At 31.9% G+C, this 17,636-nt stretch overlaps 2 protein-coding genes across 3 annotated transcripts; one reads left to right on the top strand and one right to left on the bottom strand.

Annotated features, from left to right (window-relative positions):
- The first annotated feature begins 4,004 nt into the window (after window positions 1–4,004).
- On the top strand, window positions 4,005–10,818 carry LOC134247708 (uncharacterized). Its single transcript, XM_062730038.1, has 6 exons — window positions 4,005–4,092; window positions 4,577–4,739; window positions 4,912–5,162; window positions 5,816–6,003; window positions 8,881–9,501; window positions 10,639–10,818. The coding sequence occupies exons 2-6, from the start codon at window positions 4,582–4,584 to the stop codon at window positions 10,816–10,818; spliced, it is 1,398 nt and encodes a 465-aa protein (XP_062586022.1). The 5' UTR covers window positions 4,005–4,092; window positions 4,577–4,581.
- A 1,988-nt stretch (window positions 10,819–12,806) lies between these two features.
- LOC134247720 (uncharacterized) lies at window positions 12,807–17,621 on the bottom strand. 2 transcript variants are annotated; one of them, XM_062730054.1, is made up of 5 exons: window positions 17,068–17,621; window positions 16,424–16,525; window positions 16,159–16,300; window positions 15,703–15,957; window positions 12,807–13,366 (listed from the first exon to the last, which is right to left on the bottom strand). In XM_062730054.1, exons 1-5 carry the CDS (start codon window positions 17,595–17,597, stop codon window positions 13,181–13,183), a joined length of 1,215 nt encoding a protein of 404 aa, XP_062586038.1. In that variant the 5' UTR covers window positions 17,598–17,621; the 3' UTR covers window positions 12,807–13,180. The 2 variants fall into 2 exon arrangements, with proteins under 2 accessions (XP_062586038.1, XP_062586037.1); XM_062730053.1 differs by having other exon boundaries at window positions 12,810–13,366; window positions 16,424–16,567.
- Window positions 17,622–17,636: the final 15 nt, after the last annotated feature.

Raw genomic sequence — 17,636 nt, 5'->3', positions numbered from 1 at the left:
AATCGTTTGCCTTGATTAAAAAATTGATTGTATTCACAGCATTCTCTATCTATTTGAATCAGTTAAGAATATATAAAAACAAAATGAATGGATGTAAATTATTGTCTGCATAAATAAGAGAAGTATACAAAAAAGTTGTCTACGTCATTTTTGTCATATAGTTAAATAATTAAATAATTATCATCAACCTTCCGCCGCAATATGGCTGAAATGTTATCGTATAATAATAATAATTTAATAATATACAATCAATAAATCAATCGTCATACTTAGAATTATTAGACAAAGTGATAACCTTGATAAAAAAAAATATGTACAAGGTTTATAGTCAAAATTAATAACTATGGCAATATTGTTTATTCAAAAAAATACGAACTCAGAAAATTACGAACTGAGTATGTTGGCATTACATACTTCTTTGCCAAGATTTGTTAAAATTAGAATGGATGACAAAAAGTCTTACCATCTTATTAAATCGTATGTAAATTACTTGATTTAATTTTTTTCAAGATATGCATATAAGATATTGATTGTGATTTTGTTTCCATGGGCTATCAACAAATCAATAAAATATCAATTAATTTCCTTATTCCGTTACATACATTCATTATTCCTTCATTGTTACTGCAACAAATTTTATGTCTTGAGTATATATTATAACAATATACTTTACGAAAAATCAATCTAAATCAAAGCAAAATCAAGATAGTGTATCACATTGCGTGTATTTTATGAATTCAATCATTTGAACACTATGAATCTGAGAATGTTAATTTCCATGATTCATGCAATAACTAAAATGAAATGAAAACAAATTGGACCGAGACCGTAAAAGAGTTAAAGGAAGAATTCCTCAACAAAGAAATCTATGCAATTATGATGGACATTGAAGGTAAGTAGAAAAAATATTTACAATTTATATTTTTTTTTAAGAAACTAAAAGTCAAAAATGATATGATTGTGATAACTTAAGGAAGAAAAATTGTAATTTTTCGATTTCTGAATTTAATAACCATGATTATTCCTTATACTATTTGGTCGATTAAGAAATGGTTGGGCACAGATATATGTTTCAAACAGCTAGTTAATGTTTTATTGTTATGTTTTCTTTTCAGGTGGTACTTGCTTAAATCAGCTTATATTAAAGTACACACTTTAAACTTTGTGTTGTTCTCATGTTCTTTTGTGTAAAAGGTGGAGCTAAAGTACATTGATTTGGCAAATAAATCATTAACATGACAAAACATGGAAACACTAGAGCCAGAGGTGAGATCAGATGCCTATGATGAGGAAGCATGCTATTCGCTCGCCATGAACCCTATGTATTGATCTGGTAGAAGGGTTACATTAAGCATATAAAAGTAATTGCCTAGCAAATGGTATGAAACATGCCACGAACTAATGATAGGTTGTATTTATATATAGATACAATCATTATAATGACCTTAGCTTTGCAAGATGCTGACTTGAATGTTGATGTTGATGTTAATGTTGAAATCCAAATAACATCAACTTATTTAGCAACCGTTTGCCTTGATTAAAAAATTGATTGTATTCACAGCATTCTCTTTCGTATTAAATCAGTTAAGAATATATAAAAACCATATGAATGGGTGTAAATTATTGTCTGCATAAATAAGAGAAGTTTACAAAAAAGTTGTCTACGTCATTTTTGTCATACAGTTAAATGATTAAATAATTATCATCAACCTTCCGCCGCAATATGGCTGAAATGTTATCGTATAATAATAATAATTTAATAATATACAATCAATAAATCAATCGTCATACTTAGAATTATTAGACAAAGTGATAACCTTGATAAAAAAAAAATATGTACAAGGTTTATAGTCAAAATTAATAACTATGGCAATATTGTTTATTCAAAAAAATACGAACTCAGAAAATTACGAACTGAGTATGTTGGCATTACATACTTCTTTGCCAAGATTTGTTAAAATCAGAATGGATGACAAAAAGTCTTACCATCTTATTAAATCGTATGTAAATTACTTGATTTAATTTTTTTCAAGATATGCATATAAGATATTGATTGTGATTTTGTTTCCATGGGCTATCAACCAATCAATACAATATCAATTAATTTCCTTATTCCGTTACATATATTCATTATTCCTTCATTGTTACTGCAACAAATTTTATGTCTTGAGTATATATTATAACAATATACTTTACGAAAAATCAATCTAAATCAAAGCAAAATCAAGATAGTGTATCACATTGTGTGTATTTTATGAATTCAATCATTTGAACACTATGAATCTGAGAATGTTAATTTCCATGATTCATGCAATAACTAAAGTGAAATGAAAACAAATTGGACCGAGACCGTAAAAGAGTTAAAGGAAGAATTTCTCAAAAAATAAATCTATGCAATTATGATGGACATTGAAGGTAAGTAGAAAAAATATTTACAATTTATATTTTTTTTAAGAAACTAAAAGTCAAAAATGATATGATTGTGATAACTTAAGGAAGAAAAATTGTAATTTTTCGATTTCTGAATTTAATAAACATGATTATTCCTTATACTATTATTGTATTTGGTTTTTACGAGTAAAAGCAAAAAATTATATACTTTGATTAAAAAAAAATACTTAAACTTACTTATTATTCCAAAGCTTGAAGTATTTAAAAATAGTTTAAAATGTTACAAAATGTTTTACAATAAATAGAGACAATGAGAAGTGAAGAAGTTTATCTATTAACTCTGCAATGCACACTTTTTTAAGCGTTTGGATTGCTGGATTAAAAAAAAAACCCAAATGCATGAAGAAACAAATCGGATGCATTGTACCGGTATAACAATCACCTATTTCATACTAAATCGTCTTTTTAAAATAAATTAATTATGAGTTTTTGCTGAAATCGAATACTCGTTATTTTACAGAAAGAACATGTGAAAATATTTCAGTAACGAAAACTTCTTTTATTGTAGACACCAAAACTTGATATTGAAAGCAATGACTTCGCCTAGAAACGTCGGAACATTTTTTCTTACCTTTGTTCTAACTTATCTACATAACGGTCTGTATATGTACGATTACCAACATTTCTTGACTGGTCTGATCTTTTATCCAACAAATTGTGTTTTATCCTTGAGCCTTGGTGAGAGGATTAGAACACACAAATAGTTGGAAGATTCTTTTCAGTCACGTATATTATTTAGAGCTATTTCATGTTCAACTTCGAGGGTTGATCCAAAAGTCGACGTAAATTTATAAATAGAGGAAGTTTTATTCATTTCAAATCAGATCTCAAAATTTCAGTTCAACATGAATTATATTTTCAAAAATATCGTATTATATACAAAATATACAAAGTGCGATTTTGGTAGTCGCCGCATCTAAATAACGTCATATAATGGATACGCGCCGACATACATGTACATCCAAACGTTTTCCAAATAAAAATATTTGAAAATCACGGACTCGTTCATTAATTTATGTTCTTTAAAAATCTTTGGTACCCATCGTACACTCACTCTTTTCATTAAAAAAATCTTTGTCAAAATTCTTTGAACAGTATAATAAGACAAAGTCTTCTTATCCAATACATAACAGATACACGCATGTCTTTTGACAACATCAGACACCAGTTCAACGTTACCTCTCATCTTTCGGTCTTCCTGTCCTCTGCTTATCATTTAATTCAATATCCTTGAACCAAAATCTCAAAGTTAATTTAATAGGTTTTAAAAGATACTGTATGGAGTATGGACAATGTGACATTACTGTTGGATCAACCTTCGTATATTTCTTGTACTAAATATGTGTAAATCCACGAAATTATCTTGACTAAATTAACGCAAAAACAACTGTTGCGTTACAATCGTGGATATGAAAGATTTTAGACAAATTCTGCTTCATATGAATACATACACTCATTTGATACAAAATTATCTAAAACTCAAAAAAGTTTTTATGGGTTCAGAAATCAAAATCTATAACAAAATATTTCTTGAAGTTACAATGTATCTGTTCTTTATCCATATTCAAACATCCATTGCAAATTGTTTTATTACTTTTGTAGGACCAAATTTTGTCAAGGGCTATAGATTTACCAAACCAGGTAAAATTGGATAGACTCGCTATTGATCAACAATTTCTCAAAAAACAATTTGCTTTATTGAAATGCCTTAAATAGCGTTTGAATTTAAATTTAGAAAGAAAGTTTAGTACCGTTCCTACTAACAGTGAGGGGCAGTCATCCTGAAATTGAGTAAACTTCAAATTGTTTCGATCTTGAGCTAAGGCTAGGGTGGTGCAGAGTAATTAGTTCTATGAAGTAATATAAAATGAGATCTTATTCCCCCCCCCCTAAAACCTCGAAGACGGTAATATTTACTTCCAGATTGGGACTACTGTCAAAAAAGGTCCAATATATTAAAGAAAAAATATTAATGTATATTGTCTCATATTACTTTGCAGTGATAAATATTGCCAGGTCCCTAAAATTATCGTGTCATTTTAAATGAGACGTAAAGGACTTAACAATTCAAAATCTGCAAAAATTCATTAAAGTTGAAGGTCTACATAGGAAACTTTTATTTTAGTTTACATGGGCTTCAAGTGGACAAATGATTATGTTGTGTTTTCTGAACGTAAGACGTGGTTGGGCGCGAGAGATGTTTGCAAGTCAATGGGTAACGTACTTCTGTACAACAGATGGAACCTTATGAACTGGTATATAAAGACAAAAGCCACGAGGAAAGGATGGTAAAAGCACAATCTTAACTACATGCAGCCAATTGATCTTTCATCAATTCCATGAGTATTGATTTTAAAACTGCATTTAAGCACCTCACTGGTCTTTTTCTTTCTATTTAAAGAATACATGTATCTGCAAGATGTTTTACTTATTGAATCTCAAGAATTCATTATTGCACAGGTCAGTTACTGATGATGTGTGGTTAGGACTGATAAAACATCAGAGCAGCGAAAGATGGTACGCAGAAAGAAAATATAATTGCCATGAAACCACAATGACAATTTCCGGACAAAACTGGCTTGAAAAACAGTGCGCCGTTTTAAACATGTCTGCTGCACACCCGGGTGATAAACTTATGCTTTATGCTACATCTTGTGAGGGACACACATTTGGATTTGTTTGTCTTGAGGCACAGGGAGAAATACCAAATGGTAATTGCTTTAATTGGTATAATTTAGACAAATCCAAATAGCAAATAAAAAGAAATTCATTAACAAAAAAGGATCAATTTAAATTTATTTATTTCAACATACGATAAATAAGTAATCAGCTTTCAATATTTTTGTAACTGATTTCTCCCAGTTACCAATTAATAGTAATTCAATTTTCTTCAATGCACTAGCTTTTATTCATACTGTTTCAGTTGAATTACTTAGCTTTTTAAAGTTACTGGCGATTGTTTTTAACTAAATGAAAAATAATCTATCAAAAATTATATCATTTTCAAATGATACAATCTTAACCTTCTTTCGGAGACTAATATCATTAAATTTGATGAAATATTTGAACCAATCTTTACTTAAATCATAACTTACTGAGGGGAAAATGTAAACGATTACAATGCCAATGTGGCAATAAAAATTTCTACCATTAGAATTGGCGTCGGATTTTTCACGGTATTTCCCAATCATGACAAGGAACACACGACGGGTGTGACCGGTCAATGAGGATGCTCACTCCTCCATGATACCTGATCCTACCTCTGATATTGTGCAGGCCAGTGTTTGCTCTGCTTCAATTTTATATTGTTAAATGGACACCTGAGCTTGAATACTGTTCGTTTTCACAATATATTTCATTAAAGGTGTGGAGCACTACCCCTTCTCAGAGGTAGAGGAGAAAAGTGACAGAAGACTTCAATTGAATACTTCATCACAGACGGAGTGTGCGATCAGTTCATTTTCCAACATCCAGTGTTATGTTGCTACGTACTTTCCGAAGGATAAATATTGTGTAGCTGAACGCACCTCGATGATCGAAATTCCAGAGACAGTCACTCTTAAAAAAGTTTTACTTGTTGTTTTTAAAATAAGATATTAGATTAAGAAAAACTAGTAATTATTAGTAATCCATTTAGTCAGAATAGCAAGTAAATGACTATCATGGTTAGTAATTGTAAACATAATTAGTAATAAGGATGAATTCATTTACTTATAAAATGATTTACTAAGTATCAATACTTAATAGGAATTATATTACTAAATGAACTACTCATTTTTAGTAAAATATTATTACTTAATTTAGAGATAATATGCTTTTTATTTACTAGATTTTATAAATTAATACTAAGTAAATGTAATTCTGAAATTACGTAAAATCTAGAATATTATTACTTAAGAGAATGCTAAGTAAATGAAATACTTATCATATTTACTAAAATCGACATTATTTACAAGAAAAACTGCAAGGTATCGATCCTCTGATAAAGGAGATACATGTAACTATGAAAGTACATAATGTAAGACTAATCACAGTTTTCTTGATCACAGTGTCTAATTGAGCTTTCTGAGTAGTCAGTTAGATGAAATCTACATTGAACGGTAACAATACTTTCTATTTCTTTTGCCAATTTCTTTGTAATTGTTTTATTATATTTAACAATAAAACATTTAATTCCAACATCAAAAGCCTTATAAATTGAATAAGTTGTATCTTTTTAAGGACCATTTTAAAAATGGTTTAAAGTTTCAAGTACTTAATACAACATTTTAATTAGTATGACTTTTTTTTTTACATGAAGAAATATTTAGGAGAAAGATAACTCCTCCTCACAGACAATTAATATGGAAGCCAAAATTATATATTACATTTCAAGAATTCAATCCTGATAGTGAGTAGACTACCATTTTTAAGTAATTATTTGTATTGAAACTGCTCTTAATTCTCCTTGATTCAGTTAATAAATTATTGTTTTAAGTAAATCAATTAAATACAATTTAAACAAGACACTGATGCCCCCCTTATGGCAACATACCAAAGGTTAAACTTTCCTTATATGCAAATTCAATATATTGATATTTCTTGATATCTCAAAGGTCAAGGTCAAATGGTCAATGTTATTGGTATCTAATGAAAGGTCCTGCCACAAAAAAAAAAATATCTGAAATATGAAAGCACTAGCCCCAACCCTTCATACGTTATGGTCAAGGTTACCAATTTTTAAATGTAGATCAAACTCCAAGGTCAAGGACAAAGGGTCAGATTTGGTGGTACCCAAAAAATTGTCTTGTCACAAGGATGAAATCTGTAAAGTATGAATGCACTAACCCTAACCCTTTTAAAGTTAAAGTCAAGATTTGCTTTTTATAAGTGGGTCAAACTCCAAGGTCAATGTCAGAGGGTCAAAGTTCTTGGTATCCAATGACTGCTCTTCTCACAGGAATTACATATACTAGTATGTAACTATGAAAGCCCAATCCCGTATCGTTCAAAAGAAATGGCCAAGGTTAAAGTTTTTTCACAAGGATGAAATCTCGAAGGTAAAAGTCAAATGGTCATGGTTGTTGGTATCCAATGAAAGGTCTTTCATCAAAGAATATATATGTAAAGTATTAATGTCCTGGTATTTACTGTTAAAAAATATGGCTAAAGAATTGGTTGGGATTTGTAAAAGTGGGTCAAACTCCAAGGTCAAGAGTTCAAATTTGGCGATACTCAAAGAAAGGTCTTGTCAAAAGGAATGGACATGTGAAATATACAAGTCATAGCTCCGCTAAATCAAAAGTTATGGGCAAGGTTAATTTTTTTGCGGACAAACAGGGAGACAGACAGACAAAGAGACAGACAGACGGACACGAAAAAAACTTCGTTTACGGGGGCAAAAAGATATTAGTTATATAGTAAATAGTGGTAAAGGCCAAGTAATGTTATTACTTATATACACAAATTTAAGTAAATATAAATTACTAAGTAAAACCTTTAAGTGTTTAAGTAAAACAATTCTTTAAAATAAAAAAATCAAGTAAAACATTTGAATTTAATAATTGACATATATTTTAGTAATTGATTTAAAATTTTAAGTAAATGCTTAGTAATTATCTTTTACTTATCTTTATTATTTCAAGTAAAAAATGACTACTAAGTAAAACTTTTTTAAGAGTGGTAACCCTTGTCAATTCTTCGATCGACTCCACGGTTCTTCTCCGTACTTTTAATAAAGGTAAATTACCTTGACATTAGAAATTGTACTTCATTATAGAGACTAATGTACGTAAAAAGAACATATGTAAAATTATATGTTCTTCTCTGATGATAAACGATATTGGGATTGTTATACTGAAAATAAGTAGGGTTTATGTAGGACTTTTTGGCCCGATAAAATATTTGAAAAATCAAAACTGCTTAGCTTTAAATATCACTAAGACCTTTGGGAACTGTTGTCTATTGAGAATGACGGAGTTTTTGCTAATTAAAGCACTATGCTATCATAAAATTTGGCATCATTCAAATAACCTGAAAAGCCCTTCAAAAATGGCCAAAAACTTGCAGTGTAAGTCATCTTTTTATTTTTGTTAAAAAGCACAACCTTTGGGTTATATGATTTAATAATAATAATGAAAATGTTCTTGAAAGTTGTAAAAGAAGCTTTATTTTTAATGGCTGGGGTGTGCTGATATTTCCAGAAGATACTAAATGCCCTTTTCTACATTATTGGAAAACATAGGAAAATCAGAAACTGTTTTTCATTTGGCCTTTCAAAGATAATTTAATTAATAAAGGAAATGAAAATTCTAAGTTTAAACTTTACATATACATGTATTGATGTTAGAAAGGGGACATAGACTGTCAGAGAGCGATATCCATCTACTTTACCCTTCGGTATTAACACAATTATATTGCATATTTTTAGTTTATATAAACCATACGGAGTCGGCTTTACCGCCCAGCACATACTTGTATCCATGTCCTCCAGAAACAATTGCAGAGACTTCTTCAGTGGAAATGTTCATCGACGCTTCAACAACAACTTTTCAAAACCTAGACGTTACCTCTTCATTGGCAGAACTTTCAGATGACACGACAACAGTCATTCATTCCATCAGTCAGACGACCACGGTTTTTCAGACTCAGAAAGACACAACTACAGCCTCAGTTGATGGTATGAAAACAGTTACAGAGACACATAATGGCGAAACAACATACACAGATCTTTCCAAAGGCACAACTACAAAAATGCCACATTGTACAACGGAAGTTAATTCTGGATGCCTCTGTACACGTCAGATAACTAACATTGAAGGAGAGAAACTAAACCAGAAGGTCCTAGAGATTAAGAAAATACTCACTGTAAACATATCGTCCCTGTCTTCGACAATGAGGAAGAAGATATCAGCACCAGACGACAGACAGTCTTCGCTAGCCATAGGGACGATGGGTATTTGTGTAATCATTGGTGTTGTCATGGCCTTGATCGGTGGTGACATGGTTAATATTGTGTCCTGTATAAAGTATTTGTTCTGCTGCAAAAGAAGGCTTTCTCGTGTTCAGCATGTTTGACTTGAAGGGTTTAAAACTACTTTTTTTCTGTGAGACAATACTGAAAGTTTAATTTATATAAATTCTATAGTGTAATTCGGCTTTCGAAAATATACTAGAACTTTAGTTTAGCACCAAATAATAAATATTTTTTTTCAAATCTTTATAGATGTTTTTATCCAATTAAAAGAAGATCATATTATTTATATATGATTTCTTAAGAAGATTGTACTTCTGCAATGGGTTTGAACTTGAAAGTGATGTGTCAGAATGAAATTTGTAGAAATAACGAAATCCTTTAAACATTACAAAATTAGAGCGGAGAAAACACGAACATCCAAAACTTTATAGATTGGATCAGGTGCCATGGTGGAGAGAACATCCTCTGCCAACCGGTCACATCCGCCGTGTGCTCCTTGTCATGTTCGGGGCAAAAACCTCAACATTTGACTTAATGATAGATTGTATTTTTGGTGTCAAAGTCATTGTTGTGACCATAAAACCTACGAAATGATGACTTTCAACAAAACTGCTGATATTCTTATTTCATCAACTTGTTTGTCAATAACTTACATCGTTTTAGAAATTAACAAGATAGAATACGGTATGTCCTTTCCGTAGGGCTGTGTCAATATATCGATTAATCATTATGAAACGGATATTTAAGAATATTAATGTATCTATAAAAAAAAATAACTTCCAATACGTATCGGGCAGGCAGTTTTTCTTACATTTCTGTGTAAAGTTAGGAATTAGAGTCACCAGGTATTATGTTTAACTGTTTTGAATTAAACTGTAAATTGATCAATAATGAAATGAACATTAAAGCTATAGCAAACCTTAAATAACTATAACAAAATACATAGACAACTACTGGGAGTTTATTACAACATGTTAGTTTTACGGTCATAAAAAGTTTGAAAATAAAGTGTACTTTGTAAAGACAGTGAGATGTGAACTTCCAATTTAGTAATAAAACACCCAGTCTTCTTCTTCTTTTCGTTCGCCTAATCACACTTGAATCCCAGTCTCTTCTACAAATCTGGTGGTCTTCTGTAGGGCTTCCACTGGTCCATAAAGCTTCTCTTGTAGCGTTGTTGGTGTTGGCCATGTGTTGTTTCTCAGTGCCTGGTGTATTCTGCAGTGTTGTAGGAGGTGTTCTGTATTCTGCTCAGCTTCTCCACATGGACACATCGGGGATGGTATGACTTTCATGACTCTATGCAGATGTTGGTTGAGTCTGTTGTGTCCTGTCCTAAGTCTGAAGATGGTCGTCTGCTCAGGTCTAGCCAGTTGGTGATAGCTGTCTTGTTGTTAAGGGGTTCTGTGTAGTGATGTGATGATGGTTTTCATCTCTGAGAAGCTTACTTGGTTTTCATATTGCTGTTGTTTGGCTCCCTCCTTTGCTATCAGATCAGCATTTTCGTTTCCCTTGATTCCGCAGTGAGATGGTATCCATTGTAATGCTGTTTGAAGGCTTTCGATGTTGTGTAGATCTTGTTCAAGTTCGGGGAGTTTACCGTTGTTAATGGCTTGCAATACAGATAGGGCATATGTCAAGTTGTTTTGTTGGTCTTGTCTCTGATGGAGCGTACTGCATGGGTGATGGCTTCTTCTCCGGCTTTGTAGTTGGAACAATGAAGGCCTGTTGGTATTGCCTCTGACTGTTTTTCTCCGTTAGGGTATTCGATGTAGATACCCGCTCCGCCTTCTGTTGTTGCATTTTTGGCTGATCCGTCTGTATAAACTCTAATCCAAGATGTTGAGGGATACTGTTCTTCTATCATACTGATTGTGATCATTGGTGTTGTCATGGCCTTGATCGGTGGTGACATGGTTTACATTGTGCCCTGTATAAAGTATATGTTTTGCTGCAAAAGAAGGCTTTCTCGAAAGCTTTCTCGTGTTCAGCATGTTTGACTTGAAGGGTTTAAAACAACTTTTTCTGTGAGACAACACTGGATGTTTAATGACAAGGCCTGTCCTTCAGTCCGTCTATCTGTTTGTCCATAAAAAACTTTTACCTTGCCCATAATTTTTGAAAAGCTGAAGCTTTGGTTTTTGTACTTCACGTGTATTTCTTGTCACACTACCTTTCTTTGAGTGCCAATATATTTGACCTCTTGACCTTGAAATTTGGCCCACTTTTGTTCAATTTCAGTACACTTTAACCTTGAACAAATCTTTTGAACGATTACTGTTTGAACTTTTCATCTTACCATCAATCATCTTTTTTACTTCATCTGTGAAATCCTTGTAATAAGCTATTTCCTTTGTGTAAACAAACATTAATTTTGGCCTAAAAATTAACTTTGACCATGAGTTTTGATTAGCTGAAGTTATGGCTTTAAGATTAAACGAGTTTATTTCTTTAGGCTAGACCTTCCCTTGCCTACAAACAATTTTGACCCTTTGACATTGGAGTTTGACCCTCTTTCAAGAAACTTTCATTAAGATTGGCTCTAACTTTTGCGATGCTTTTATATTTCACTACAGAAAAACTTGTTTAGTAAGAATACAGATATTGCGAATTCACAGATATAGCGAAGTTATCTAGGATCCCTAACTACACAAAATTAACGAATTCCTAATATGGATATAAAGAATTACAGATATAGCGAAGTAATTTTCCAGGTCCCAGTGACTTTGCTATAACCGAGTTTTATTGTATTATATTCTTGTGACAGAACCATAACTTTCGAATGACTGGTACATGCTAAAATTTTCATATTTCACAGGTTTAAGTATTCCTATTGAAAAGACTTTTTTGAAACGAACATTTTTTTTTACTTTGGAGTTTGATTTGCATTTGAAAAACATTAACCATTGCAATGACCTGCCATATCACGGTATTAATGTTTCACAAACACATCATGTTTTATTACCACCATGACCTTTTGCCCAAACCTCAGAATTCCAGAATTTCCTATCTGTTGATGTAAAATTACTATGGCTCCCTTGATTTTTTTAATGTCACACACAAAATCACAAAAAACAGTAGGGTCAAAGTCATAGGAGAAGTCAGCCTGAAAAAATGACACAGTTAACCAGTTCCTATCAATTGTATTAGTTTTCATGTTTTATTATTATTATTTTTTTTTAATTGAATACCTGCTTCCAAATTTAACTCAGTGCAAAACAGGAAATCAAGAGTTCAAAGTCACCAGGAAGGTCAGGGTCAGAAAATAATGTCACAGTTGAACACCTCCAATACCAACCTGTGCATAAATTTTATTAACTGAGTTAATTGCTTTATAGATGTCAGGGGGGTCATAACAAACACAAAACCCCACCAACTTTGTAGTAAACATAATAAAAAAAAGTTCAAATTATAATCAGTATAACAATTTATTACAAAACTCCTCATATGTTGTTTACAATGAAATAGTTCTCACATACAACTTATAAAAAGGAATTTACAAATATTGAATGCAAATTGGAAACTGTAGTGAAAAACATGAAACAGATGAGAAAACGTACATGAAAGCATCTAGACTGACATGTTTCAGATCATTGTACTTCAACAAATATATTATTATTGAATTCTTATTTAAAATCAATCATATCCAATTGTCCAATTTTAAAAGACTACTCAGGAAGTTGAAACAAGTGTACTGAAAAAAATCTTTTTTCCCCATTCATTTTCAGAGTCACATAGATATTTTCTCGGGTTATCCCTAAAATCTCTTTTTATTCACTGTTCCTGATCCAGACCAAATTTTATAAAGAGATCAATCAATATCTGTAAGTCTTTCTTAATCAGAAAATCATATGACCTGGTGTACACAAAGGCAGGTCTTTTTCCATCACTGTGAGTGCATTTTCCATCCATTATATTCTGATACTGTGTTTCTGACATCCTGAGTTCTGTTATGGTAACCTGTAAGATATTGAAATATTAAGAAAACAGGTGTGGAAATTGTAGGCACACATGAATATAGAAGTAGGCACACAGGAATATACAGTAAAGCATGCTTATAGCCAACATGCTTAGAAAGAACTGACACCTATAGCTAAGTGATTTTAATTCCCTGTGAATCTTAAATATATTGTGAAGCTAACAGATATAAAAAATTACATTATAAATAATGAAGCAAAATCAGATGTCCCTGGAACTTTGTTACAAATGTGTTATATATATATTATCATCTAAAGACAATTCCACAAACATTCATAAGGACAGGCTAACAAGCAAAATTATTCAGTATATAAAAGAATCAGAACCTCTAGTGTTTACGTGAATGGAGGGCATAGGTGTAAAAATGCGGCGGACCAGACCAGGATTCGAGCCCGGGCCCCCTGAAACTCAGTTCAGGTGCTCTACTGACTGAGCTATCTGACCACCGGTGATCAAACCCGGTTAACCGCTAAAGTACATAACCATATGTACATAATCTGAGCAAGTAAATGAAGTCCTGTTTTTCAACTGAAAATGGTTTCTTTCACAGTTTGCTTTCATTAATTTTTTTTTTCAAAAATAGTTTATAAATGTTATAAAAAGTGCAGAAATCCAAGTGAGCCAAACTGACAAGACAGCTATTCAGACGGACAATAGAAACAAAAGAAACCTACAGTCCCCTATACTTTCCTCAGTCAGAGATAGATAAATATAATCTAGAAATCATTGCATACATGTGATTCTTCCGGCGGGAGGCAAAATCTCCTGATTTTTAACCCCCCTTCCGCCCCTCCCGATTTATTTTTAAATCTTCCGTGTTTAAAATAATTCTTCAAATTAAATATATTTTGCATAACTTTTTATCATGTTTCTTATAATTGCTTAGAATGACAATACATTGAGATAACAACGGCAGTGCAATAAATTTTCACAGCAGTAGGCTTCGTAGTAATCAACATGAGGTCGTATAATTCGTTTGTAAAAATTAGTGCTCATCAACTTGATAAATGACCATCGATGTTTTATTGCTGAATTGCTGAATGCAAAACACCCATTGTAATTAGTTGCTAAAATACCCAATTGCCATCTTCTATTATTATACTTTCATGTTAAATACTAAAATCTGATTGGTTTAGATGCAGTTAACAATCTGTTCGATTACCCTGAGCCTTAGCAACACACGTGACAACGTGTAACACAACGGTAATGCCACATGCGTGGAAATTATGTGCGTACGGTTCACCGTAGATTCTCAAAACGTCAAATTTTATAAAGAGATCAATTAACTTGAGGTCAATAAAGCTTGCGTCCGATATAACTTACTTGAAAACAACAAACGACAGACGATACATGCTTGCGAGTATAGGTGTGTGCTTGCGAGACAGAAATAACGAAACTTTTTATGATAAATGACTCTAATTTGAGTATCAAACAAACAATAAGGAGATTAGTGAACCGGTGAGTGTGAAAGCTTTCTATACATGAACGTAAAGACGATCGACGGTTGTTTTTTTTTTTTTGCTGATTTATATAATGGTGCAGTGGTCATTAAAAGATACAGTTAGGGGTAACACGTTTGACTTTAGATCTAGTTAAAAATAGATCAAACTACAGGGTGTTGCTAAAAAATATACTTGACTCTACTTTCACTTTGTTGTATTTTTAGAGAAATTAATTTCTTTAAATCTCTTTAATATTCTATTAAAAAAAAATTACTGACATAAAATATGTTACATAAAACTTATGTTTTACTTCACTTACTGCAAAAAAATATACTTCACTCTACTTTAATGTATTTTTTAGAGAAATTAATTTTATCTTTTCATATTCTATTTAAAAAGAAATTAATGGCATAATGAAATATAAGATCTATGCATGTTTTACTTCACTTACTGGTTGATGTATCAATACCAAATAAAAAATAAAATTTAATTCAATGTTTTAATGATGATATTACCTCTTAATCAATTTCAATGAATTAATTTAATTTTGATTTCATTTCTGATCATTTGATTAAAAATTTAAACATATTATTTTAAAGCTAACCTTTATGAAAAAAATATTATTTTAAGTAATAAAGAGGGAGACAGCATTTTCCAGGGGGTTGGATGGTCTTTTCGCGATTTGAAAAAATGTCGATAAAAAATCTCCAGCTTTGAGACCCAAACTCCAGCTGAAAAATTTCAAATCTCCAGTTGTGATTGTTCAGTTCTGTCACATGTATGTCATTGGGATATCCCTCCCTCATACTTATTTCAGTTTGTTGGACAACAACACTATTAATAAAATGGTATCCAAATGATATCTCTCATACTTACTTGAGTCTGTTGAATAACAATGCCATTTATGAAATTATGCCCCATAGACTGAGTGTAGCTTAATAGGAGCTTCCCACAGTGTCGTCCAATCAGAGCCTGAGATAAGTGAATAGGTCTGCTGGGACTTTGTTCTAAGTTATCAGTTGTTGATATATCAAATGGGCTTTCCATATCTGAATCAGCTGATATTCCTGTTATTTTGATGGTGTCCTGTGATGTAGTACTGTTCACCATCACAGGTTTTTCTTTCATCACCTACAAAAATGACAGAGATCAATAATCAGATGTCAATTATGGGGGAAAAAAAGAGGTAAAGCTATGCAGAATTTTTTATAAGTATATATATAATATATAGAGTCACAGGGTGCCATAGCCAACAGATTTAATCATTAAACCAAGCAGAATGACTGTACCAATCAGAATACATGTAAGAAGTTCGACGTTTACACTAGTTACCTCACAAACTGCCACTATGCGAGGTTTCTCCAACTTCCTGTCCACATAATCAATCTTGTGATGAGCATAAATCATGTCTGGTTTACCTTTAATGTCAAAGTTTCCAATCTTCAGTGTTTGTTCGGAAAGACCTGGCCCTTGACTACAGTAAATAAATGAAATATCATACAAATTGATGAAATGTGTGCAGGCAACCTGTATGCTTCTGAGTATTTGAATGTGCTTGGTTGTTTGTTCATTATTTTTTTGAAATAAAAGTTTTTACCTTATTCCACTCTGCATACCAAACATCTTCAGCAATGAGTCAAACAAATGCTGATAATGGCCTTGCAAGTTTGGAATGCCGTGAATTACATTTTCTACCATTCTTGACAAAACAAATATGAAATTTTTTCCATAAACATTAAACCTACAATAAAAAGAATGCAAATCTGGTAATTGCTTTTTTGTGAAAATATTTTAAGCTTTCATTTGAACTCTTGGTCACTAAGAGAAGATATTTATAAACATGATAAATTATATAAAATTAATTTATAAATCAGACTGAATTTATTTACACCACCTGCTAAGGTTTGTTTGAAATGTTATGAAAGTCATGACAGTCTAAGAAACTTATCAACAACAAATACAGTTACTATAAAATCTTCAACAAAAAGAATGAAATACTCTACATGTATGTGTACAAAAAAAAGTGAGCTTCACATTTTAGAGGCTTTAGCGTGGACAGTGATGCGCTAATTCACTAACATACCACTTATTAATATATTACACCACACGGGCATGTGTATATAGTGCTAATTTATGACTACGCCAACAACTTCAAACCTTGTTGATGTACTAAATTATGAATACACCAATTATGTAAACATACAATGTACAGTACATAAACAGTATAGTGTATATTTATACCTTTGAAACCATGCATCAAGATCACTAGGTAGACTTTTAGGGATAAAACTTTGTTCATTACAAGAATCCAGCTTCATGAGAGAATCGATGTTCAATTCCTCAAAAGATGAATAGTTTAAATTCTGAATTAAATCCATGAATGCACTTCTTTTAACATAATCTGCTAATAGGGTGACCTTTCTTTCCTGTGCCTTCAAACGATTTTGGATTTTTTCGACATCATACGCACTAACACGCATACCTAACCCCTCCACCTGCAATGGACTAGTTACTAAATGCAATGGATTAACCAATGGTTGAAAGAATACATCAATATGAAGACCATTGATATGCCCTCTTGTCCACTCAGATACTACTTCTGGCAACGAACACTGCGGCATTTTGCCTTGACAAGCAACAGACAAGTGTCTGTTTGATTTTAAACTCCCTGAGTTAGAAAATTTTTGTTGTATATTGTTCGAACTATCTTCAGAATCTTGTCTATCAGTGTCTGAAAAGTCAGTTTTTGCTCGTTTGGGTGCTCCAGCCATATTGCTATTTTGTAAACAGTAACATCTCGCGCGAAAACG

The sequence above is a fragment of the Saccostrea cucullata genome, unplaced genomic scaffold (assembly GCF_032062105.1).
Source record: "Saccostrea cucullata isolate Sc308-1 unplaced genomic scaffold, CSIRO_AGI_Scuc_v1 ctg64, whole genome shotgun sequence".
Classification (NCBI taxonomy): domain Eukaryota; kingdom Metazoa; phylum Mollusca; class Bivalvia; order Ostreida; family Ostreidae; genus Saccostrea; species Saccostrea cuccullata.
This window is presented reverse-complemented; position numbering and strand designations above follow the sequence as displayed.

What these genes read in the sequence shown, in the direction of transcription:
- LOC134247720 (XM_062730053.1), bottom strand. Translation starts at nt 17,597, where the DNA reads ATGGCTGGAGCACCCAAACGAGCAAAAACTGACTTTTCAGACACTGAT. An exon ending in GGTATGCAGAGTGGAATAAG is followed by an intron (nt 16,301 to 16,423) that starts GTAAAAACTTTT and finishes TATTTACTGTAG; the next exon opens with TCAAGGGCCAGGTCTTTCCG. An exon ending in TTGTTATTCAACAGACTCAA is followed by an intron (nt 13,367 to 15,702) that starts GTAAGTATGAGA and finishes AATATCTTACAG; the next exon opens with GTTACCATAACAGAACTCAG.
- LOC134247708 (XM_062730038.1), top strand. Translation starts at nt 4,582, where the DNA reads ATGGGCTTCAAGTGGACAAATGATTATGTTGTGTTTTCTGAACGTAAG. An exon ending in TGATCGAAATTCCAGAGACA is followed by an intron (nt 6,004 to 8,880) that starts GTCACTCTTAAA and finishes AACCATACGGAG; the next exon opens with TCGGCTTTACCGCCCAGCAC. An exon ending in GGCTTTCTCGTGTTCAGCAT is followed by an intron (nt 9,502 to 10,638) that starts GTTTGACTTGAA and finishes GCAGTGTTGTAG; the next exon opens with GAGGTGTTCTGTATTCTGCT.